We start from the raw sequence: 9,915 nt of genomic DNA on the forward strand, positions 1-9,915 counted from the left end.
TGCCCAAGATCACCCAGCTAAACAGTGTCTTGGGTCAGATCTGGCTCTCTGTCCCCTGAGCCATCTAGTTGATCCCCTGAAGATTCATGTTGACCAAAAAAAAGAAGAAGAAATAACCAGTTCACAGTATTGATTCTAAGATGGCAGGGAAGGGTTTGTTTTTTTTTTTTAAGGGTAAGATGGCCTGGATGATCACCTGACTTTCTATCCTCATCAGCTGTGTGATCCTGGGCAGATCACCTAACTTCTCCCCACCTCAGGCAACTGATTTATGACACCCCAGACTGGTCAGTTCTAGATCTGGTGCTATTTCCTAACTCCCACTTACATAGCACTTAAAGTTTAGAAAACGACTATTAGGATATTCAACTTACAGGTGAAACTAAGGCTTAGGGTAGGGGACCTTGCCGGGAGCCCCTTAGAGAAATAAGGGTCTCCATCAGGGTCCATCGAGTCAATGTAAACGGCAAAGCCTTACATTGATCCCTATTGTCTGAAAATAGGCCATAGGATGCATGGCTACCCAATCAGACCCCTCTGTGTGACTCTTCTGATTAATACTTTTTATTATTAAAATTACTACAATCTATAGTTTTAGGATAGCCTCAAGTTTTGTAGTATAGATCTAACATGTCTTTATAGAGATCCATTTATAGAATTCTCCTTAATACTCTATAATAAACCAGCATTTAATGAGTTAATAATTCATACCCTTGAAGCTGCTTTAATCTTTTCCTCTCTCTCTGCCTTGAGAGTAGGAAGGACACAGCATGGCAAAATCAAAACATAATACACTCTCACTTTATTTTTCTCACACTGAATTTAACCCTATGAAACCAAAACATTCTCACACTTTTATTACTTTCTCACGTTAGACTTGTCCCCCTGAATTTGGGGATTCTCACACTTTAATCCACTTTTGAAATATGTTGAAGGTTCTTTTTATAAAAACAAAACTTAAATAAACTAGAGTTTTGGTAGCCTTGAGGCAGTTTAGTCTCAGTGTAATCTATATGTAGAATTTTGTAGAATTTTACTAGGTGTGCCAGCTTAACCAGTATAATGTTGAGTTCTATGTTTTGAATTTGAAATGTAAAATTTCCCAGTATTTGTGTGACTGTGAGAGAAAAGCATAAAAATAAAGATTCACAGGAAGTCTGAGAGAACAACTTCTGGAAATCCACTGTGTCTCCAACTCTCGCTTTCCTCTCTCTTGGCTAAACCATCACACCTCTCAAGATAACTGGAAACTGTTGGCTGGCTTCCAGCAGGACCTGACCTCCATCACAGAGCTAGTAAGGGTCAGAGGCAAGATGTGAGCACTGTCCCCTGACTCCAAGTCTTGCTCTCCAGCCACTATGCCTCGGTTTCCTCATCTGCCAAATGAGATGGAGAAGGAAATGGCAAACTAGCTGTGTGACCCTGGGCAAGTCATTTAACCCAGCTTATCTCAATTTCTTCATATGTCAAAGTACTTGGCAGTATCTCTGCCAAGAAAACCCCAAATGAGGTCCCAGAGAGTCAGACACAACTAAAAACCAACACATTTATAGAGCCCAAATGTACCAAGCCCTGTGCTAAGTGCCTTGCAATGATTGTCTCAGAACCCTGGGAGGTAGTATCTGTCATTATTCCCATTTTACAGATGAGAAAACTGAATTAGATGAGAATAAGTGGCTTACTAGTTAGTTAAATGACAGTAAGTGAGGCAGAATTTGAACTCAGGACTTCCTGGCTTCAGGTCCAGTGTTCTGTGCCCTGAGGTACCACCTAGCTATCTTACTAAAGTGTGACCTGGGGCAAGTCATTTTACTTCTTTGTCTCAGGCCCCTCATCTGTAAAAAAGTCAGACTTGAGACTTTGAAGGGTCTTGTAAGCCACTGGGGTATTGGGGTCATTGGGGTCCCCAGGATCTGGGGAGCAGAAAACCCAGGTGAGAGTGAACTCCTTTAGGACAGTTTGAGGATGAAGAGTGGAGCAGTTGGCACTTGGCAGGCGAGAATATTCCAACATTTTCTTTTGTCCAAGTTATTTAAAAAAAAAACAACAAAACAGATTTGAATTGAGTGTTTACTTGCTTGGCTTTGTGTTGGCAAGACAACGAGGGACTCATTATTGGATCAGAACAGGGCTGGCTCTTACTGCCGTAGCAGAAGAAAAATGTAGGGTAGGTGCCATGATTAATCCTCATTTTATTTTATTTTAATTTTAAACCTTTAACTTCTGTGTATTGACTTATAGGTGGAAGATTGGTAAGGGTAGGCGATGGGGGTCAAGTGACTTGCCCAGGGTCACACAGCTGGGAAGTGTCTGAGGCCGGATTTGAACCTAGGACCTCCTGTCTCTAGGCCTGGCTCTCAATCCACTGAGCTACCCAGCTGCCCCCAATTAATCCTCATCTAGCCTTGGCTCTGGTGCATGAAGAGAGCTTAGAAGTTCTGGGTGAATCGAAGCTCATTGGCCAAGGAATTGCAGCCTCTTCAGCAGCTGTGGGTTCTTTGTCGTTTTTTTAGGGGTCTCCAGTGGGTGGCTTTCTTGCAGGGCAATGGACAAAAGGGGACACACCTCTATTTGAGGTGCTAATACTGCATCCCTGGCCATCACCAGTCATCCTGACTTTTGTCCTGCCGTTGGACTTGGAGGACTCTGGAAGAGAGATCAAGATGGATGACTTTATGCAACTCTGCCTCCCTTACCGCCAGTTCACTTGCAAAGTCAAGACTTACCCTACCATATCATTGGTCCTCCTTGAAAACAAAGGATGACGTGACCCTGGGCAAGTCACTTAACCTGTTCCCTGTCCCTTACTACTCTTATGCCTTGGAACTCAATATTTGTATCAATCCTAAATCAGAAGGTATGAATTTAGAAAAGAAAAAGAGGGATGAACAGATGGGGAAACCGAAACCGACAGAAGTTAAGTGACTTGCCCAGGGGCTCACAGCTTGTCAGGAACACACACAGAGGCATATGTATTTATTTATGTGTATATATGTATATTAGCAATGTCTTCCAGGTTGGCAGAGTGCTTTAAATACATTATTTCGTTTGATTCTTGCAATGATCCTTGAGGGCAGGTGGCTAACAGCCTGGCGACATTCACTCGGAACCTCCACTGGCCCTCCTACCACTCACTCTCCTCAATCCTTTGTCATCTGGTTTAGGATTCTGTGATTCTGAAAAATTCTGGTCCCCGAATTTCCAATGGTATTTTACAAAATAAATTATTATTTATTTTAAACATTCTCTTCTTTTTAAATTTTGTGTTTCAAATTCTCTTTCTCCTTTCCTCCCTCCCATCCCCTTCCCATACCTACTGAGAAGGCAAGCAATATCCTATGAATTCTATGTGTGAAATCATACAAAACATATTTCCATATTAGCCACATTTCAAAAAGTGGTAAGGGTGGGCAGCTGGGTGGCTCAGTGGATTGAGAGCCAGGCCTAGGGACAGGAGGTCCTAGGTTCAAGTCCGGCCTCGGACACTTACAGCTGTGTGACCTTGGGCAAGTCACTTGACCCCTATCGCCCACCCTTACCACTCCTGGGCCAAGGATGGTCCCTAGCCCAGATGAAAAAGGAGGAGGGTTGGGCGTGGGGCTAGCAACCCCACCCTGTAAAAACTACATCTGCTAAAGAAACTGCAACCTAAAGTAGGGGCAGCTGGGCTAGTTCAGTGGATTGAGAGCCAGGTCTAAAGATGGGAGTTCCTGGGTTCAAATCCGGGCTCAGACACTTCCCAGCTGGGTAACCCTGAGCAACTGCGTGACCCATTGTCTACTGGTTGTGGCCCTATGCTCCTAGAATGGAGTCCCAGGATAAAAAAAAAAAAAAAAAAAAAAAAAAAAAAAAAAAAAAAAAAAAAAAAACATTTCAAAAAAGACAAGAAAAATGAAGTGAGAAAATTAGACTTCGGTTTGCAACTAATTTCTCCATTCTCTCCTGGAGGGCGATAGCTCTTTTTCATCGTGAGTCCTTTGGAATTGTCTTGGATCATTACCTTGAGTGGCCGGGTCTTTCACATTGATCATCATTACTATACCGTAGTTAGTTTGCACCATGATCTCCTGGGTCTTCTCACTTCACTTTGCATCAGTTCAAATAGGTCTTCCTAGGTTTTTCTGAAACCACCCGCCACAATTTGGCCAGCCATCCCCTCGTTGATGGGTGTCCCCTCGATTTCTAATTTTTTTTTGCCACCACAAAAAGAGCTGCTATCTATATTTTTGTACTTCTAGATCCCTTCCCTTTTTCTTTCATCTCTTTGGGTCACAGAGCTGGTAGTGGTACTGCTGGGTCAAAGTTTGATAGTCCTTTGGGTCTAGTTCCAATTTGTTCTCCAGAATGGGTAGACCAGTTCACAATTCAACTAACATTTCATTGGCATACCTATTTTGCCCTCATCCTCGCCAGCATTTGTCATTTCAGATAGGTATGAGGTGGTAGCTCAGAGTTGTTTTATTTATTTTTAAAAATTTTAATTTAATTTTAAATTTTAAATTCCATTAAAAATTTTGTTTTAATATTTTTTCCACTTTTCCATGATTCATGTTCTCTCCCTCCCTTCTTCCCACCCTGCTCCTGGAGCTAACAAGCAATTCCACTGGGTTATACATGTGTTATCACTCGACACCAATTTCCATATAATTCATTTTTGTAACAGAGCAATCTTTTCAAACCTAAACCATATATCCATACAAACAAGTGATAGATCATATGTTTTTCTTCAGAGTTGCTTTAATTTGCATTTTTCTAATTATTAACGATTTAGAACCTTTTTTCGTATGACTATAGATAGCTTTGATTTCTTCTGAAAACTGTCCATTCATATTCTTTGATTATCAATTGGGGAATGACTTTTTTTTTTTCCAAACTCTTACCTTTTGTCTTAGAATCAATACAGTGTATTGGTTCCAAGCCAGAAAAGTGGTAAGGGCAAGGTAGTGGGGGTGAAGTGACTTGCCCAGGGTCACACAGTTAGGAAGTGTCTGAAGTCACATTTGAACCCAGGACCTCTCCTCTCTAGGCCTGGCTCTCAATCCACCGAACTACCTTACTGCCCCCCAAATGGCCCTTATTTTTACAAATTTTACTCAGTTCTATAGCCAGTATGCATTTGAGAAATGAGACTTTTTATCAGTGAAATTAAAATTTTTTTTGATATTACCTCATTGTTTATGTTTTTCTTCAGAGTTGCTATAATTTGCTTTTCTTTAATCATTAACAATTTAGAACCTTTTTTTTTTTGTATGACTATTGATAGCTTTGATTTCTTCTGAAAACTGTCCATTCATAGCTGATTGGTTATCCTTCCTACTCAAAGAGTACCCAAGTGACATTACGAGGTGAGTCTTTTGACTTTGGGCATAAATTGGATTTAAGTGAGGCAGAGCTGCACCAAGTCATCAGCCTCATTCTCTCTTCTAGAGCCACTGAAGTTCCGTGGCAGGACAAAAGTTAGGATGACTGGCAATGGCCCAGGATGCAGTGGAGATGAACTTTGGTATCTTGGACGGCTGGCCAAGCTCTACATTCTCCACAGTGTCTGCATTAGCTGCCTTCATGGCCTTTGGAATCAATCCTTCTCATCTGCCCATTCCACCCCGGAAGCTCGGTGTAGACACTCTCCTAATCCACCTACACTTTTGAGGCCACCTCAACCTGGTTTAGCCCACCTGCCCAGATGGCTTACCCAGGGGTGGCAACCGAGAATGCTACAGCGTTTTTTGGAGCCACAGGTGAGAGTTCAGTGGCAGGTGGACACCAAAGGGGGATGAATACCCCCAAGAGGTACTAGTCTTCCCTGAACACCTGGTACCCCTACAACTAGGAGGCAAAATGGTTGGAGCCCTGGGCCAGGATGGTTTATGGTACTTTTTAGCAAAATATAGTCTCCCAAATTATCTCTTTCAATTAGATCTATTTTTGCTTTTGCTTTGTCTGAAATCATGATTGCTACCCCTGTCTTTTTTACTTCGGCTGAAGCATATTAGATTCTGCTCCAGCCTTTTATTTTAACTCTGTGGCTTTCTATTTCGAGGATGTCTCTTGTAAACAACATATTGTTGGATTCTGATTTCTAATTCATTCTGCTATCCACTTCTGTTTTATGGGTGAGCTCATCTGATTCACATTCACAGTTATGATTACTGTGTATTTCTCGCCATCCTATTTTCTTATTTTTCTTCTTGATCTCTCCCATTTTATCGGGTCCCTCCTCAAAAGACTATTTTGTATCTAACCACTGCCTCCCTTAATCTGCTCTCCCTTTTATCATCCTCACCCCTTTCTCTTATCCTTTCCCCCTCCTGCTTCCCAACTGGGTTAATGAAATATCTGTATACAACTTATTGTTATATCTTTATATTGTTTTATCTTTATCTTTATATCTTTATGTTGTTATATCTTTGAACCAATTCGGATGAAAGTAAGGTTCACGAAACACCCTCCACTGTAAAATTCATCCTTGTGTGTCTCTGTTATATGAGAAAAATTTCCCAATTCTGTTTCTTCTCTCCCCTTTCTCCCAGTTTATCCATCTTTCTCGCCTCTCTGTTTATTTATTTATTTTGGAAATCATTCTAACATAATCGACTCACATCCATGCTGTTTGTCTATGTAGATTCCTTCTAATTACCCTAAGAATGATAAATTTCCTAGGACTTACATGTATCACATCTTCTCATATAAGAATGTAAACAGTTTAACTTTCTGTATTCCCTTCACGTTTACCTTTTTATGCTTCTCTTGAGTCTTCGGTTTGAAAGTAAAATTTTTAAATCAGCTTCTGTCTTTTTATCAGGAATACTTGAAAGTTCTCTTTTTTATTAAATATTAAAATCTGTTTTTCCCCCTCCAAAGGATACCTAGTTTTGCCGGGAAAGCTCTAGTTCCTTTGCCTTCCAGAATATCATATATCTAAGTCCCCTATTCCTTTCATGTGGAGACCACTAAATCTTGTGTGATCCTGACTGTAGCTGCCCAACATTTGAAATGTTTCTGTTTGCTTAAGTATTTTTTCTTTGACCCGAGAGCTCTGAAATTTGGCTATAATAGTCCTGTGAGTTTTCTGTTTGGGACCTTTTATTCGGAGGGGATCCTTTCAATTTCTATTTTACCTTTGGATCTAAGATTCAGGCCACTTTCCTTCATAATTCCTTGAAATCTAGACTTTTTTTTGACTATGGCTTTTAGGTGTATCCAATACTTCTTAAGTTATCTCTCCTCTCTTTTCCAGGTTGGATGTTTTTCCGATGAGATATTTCATATTTTCTTCTATTCTCCCCCCCCCCCCCCCCCCACACTTTTTGCTTTGCTTCATTGTTTCTTGATGTTTCACGGAGTTGTTAGTTTCTCTAATTTTTCAGGAATTCTATTTTGAAAAAAAATTTTCAAATTATTTTCTTCAGTGAGATTTTGTACCTCCTTTTCCATCTGGCCTATTCTGCTTTTTAGAAAGTGCTTTTCTTCAGTAAATTTTTGTGCTCTTTTATTAGAGGCCCAATTCTGTTTTTCAAGACGTTATTTCTTTAGTATTTTTTGTGCCTCTTTTATCAAGCTATTAATTCTCTTTTTTTATAAATTTCTCACATTATTCTCATTTCTTTTCCCAGTTTTTCTTTCACCACTTTAATCTCTTTCTTTAACTCTTCCAGGGATTCTCGTTGAACTTGGGTCCAATGACCATTTTTCTTTGAGGCTGTTTTGGGGAGCAGTGTTGTCTTCTGAGTTTATACCTTGCTCCTCCCTGCTACATGGTAGCTCTTTGTGGCAAATGGCAAATTATTTTTGTTGTTGTTTGCTCATTTTTCCAGCCTACTTAGAACTTTATGTTAAAGTTAGACTCTGCTCACCTTGGGGGGTGGGGGGGGACTGTCTCAACCTTCAGGGTTTTTTTTTTTCCTCATGCTAAGTGCTGGGGATACAAATATGAAAAAAGAAAGAAAAGACAGTTCCTGCCCTTAAAGGGGCTTGCAGTGCAATGGAGGAAGATAATACCCAAAGGAAACGAAAAAGAGAGAAGAGGTAACTAAGGTTAGGGTGGGGTCAAAGAAGGCCCAAAATAGGGACAGGTAGGTGGCTCAGTGGATAGAGGGGAGTTGGGAGGACCCAGGATCAAATCTGGCCTCAGATATTACCTAGCTGAATGATCCTGAGCAAGTCCCTTAACTCCCATTGCCCTTACCCTTTTGTCTTAAAAGTTGTTACTGGGACAGAAGGGTTAAAAAAAAAGTTCCTAAGTAGAACAACCAGGTAGGAAATGAGATGTCTGTGCTGAGATCCTCCCTTAAAAGGAGGTTTGGGAATTCATGATTTCACCCTCCACTAAGAAGGACAAAAGAGTGTTGCTTCCCCCCCATTAGACTTTAAGTTCCTTTTTATTCATTTGAAACCCTCACCTTCTGGCTTGGAATCCGTCTGTTCCAAGACCAAAGAGGGGTAAGGGTTAGTAAGCAATTGGAGTTAGGTGACTTGCCTAGGATCACACAGCTGAGAAGCATCTGAGGTCTGATTTGAACCCAGGACCTCCGTCCCTTGGCCTGGCTCCTTGAGAGCAGCTTTTCTATTCGTAGCCCCAGCGGTAGTTGGAAGGGTGTGACTACAACCAAGATTTGCCACCAAACTTTCCTCTTTCTAAGGCGACGCCATTATGCTGCCAATCACCCAAGTTCCTTGCCTTGGTTTATGCTTATCCCACTCATTTGCCTAATCCAATGCCACATCTTGCCTTCTCGCCTCTCACTGCGGCTCCCCACCTTAGTTCCTGGCCGGGCTGTTGGAGCAGCCTCCCCACACACCGCTCTCAAAGAAATTTGCCTGCCGTGGGACTCATCCTCGTAGTCAGCTCCGGTGGCTTCCTGTTGCGTCTAGGATCCAATACGAGTCCTTCTGTTTAGTTTTCAACTGGCTTCACTTGGTCTTTCTAGCCCCGTGGGTTCTCACGGGTGGGAAGGTCAGGATTAGAACTCAGGTCCTCTCCTCCAAACCTAGTCTCTGCTCCGAGCTTGAGCTAATTCCGGGAATGCACGCCTTCCTGGAATCTTCCCAGCCTCGGGACTGGCTCCGCAAGGCTGGGGCTGCGTTCAAGCGGGCTAATTCCCTTTGCTTGCCCAATGGGCGTCTAACTTCACCTACTGAGCCAACTACGGGATTCAGGACAGAGCGCTGACCGCGCCGGGGCACTCCCGCGGGCGCGTGCTGCGGGTCTAGCGGTTCCGCATCGCAGAGGCTGGAACGTTCTGCCTTGGTTTCCCGCATTCCCCGCACTGCCGCAGCGCTCACTCCTCCAAAGCAGCGGGCTGCAGGTGTCCCACGGAAACTGCCTAGCCGGGAGACTGACGTTCCCATTAACCTGGGGCTGTGTGTGTGACTTGTTTTCCGCTCGCGCTTCTTCCTAGGCGGGAGGGGAGGCCAGGGAAAGCAGAGGAGTTCGGGCATTGGGGGCTCTGTCTTCGGGGATGCACTTTGCGCTAGTGGCTTCTCCAGAACTGCCGAACGAGACCGATGCCCTCGGGGCGGCAGGCAGGTGGCAGACCAGCGGGGGCGGGGAGGGCGGCCCCCCCATCTCTTCACATCCTCTTTGGCCCTCCCCGTCCTGGGGCCGCGGGCCCCAAGAAACCAATGGGGAGCCGGCGTACAGCGGCGCACATCTGGGCCGCTGAGCTGGGCGCCGGGCGGCCAATCCCGGGACCCGGCGGCTCGTTCCTCCTCCTCCTCCTCCTCCCTCCCTGGCTCGGGGAGGCCCGGCCTCAGCCAATCGGCGGCGCCGCTCGCGCCGGCTCGGCCACCCCAGCCCCGCCAGCCAGCAGCCCGGCCGCCGCCGCCGCCGCCGCCGCAGTGGCCGCCCCAGCCCTAGCCCCGAGGCGCCAGGACCCCGGGCAGCCCCGGCAGCCGAGCGCAGGACCCAGCGCGGGG

At 44.1% G+C, this 9,915-nt stretch overlaps 1 protein-coding gene across 1 annotated transcript in view; it reads left to right on the plus strand.

Moving 5' to 3' along the window:
• Window positions 1-9,504: 9,504 nt before the first annotated feature.
• The window catches only part of CAMKK2 (calcium/calmodulin dependent protein kinase kinase 2), an 84,101-nt gene continuing 83,690 nt past the window's right edge, over window positions 9,505-9,915 (plus strand). Inside the window, exon 1 of the mRNA XM_044685414.1 lies at window positions 9,505-9,909. Coding sequence (XP_044541349.1) covers window positions 9,505-9,909 — 405 coding nt within the window. The remainder of the gene's footprint in view (window positions 9,910-9,915) is intronic.

The sequence above is a fragment of the Gracilinanus agilis genome, chromosome 1, assembly GCF_016433145.1.
Source record: "Gracilinanus agilis isolate LMUSP501 chromosome 1, AgileGrace, whole genome shotgun sequence".
In the NCBI taxonomy this organism is placed as follows: domain Eukaryota; kingdom Metazoa; phylum Chordata; class Mammalia; order Didelphimorphia; family Didelphidae; genus Gracilinanus; species Gracilinanus agilis.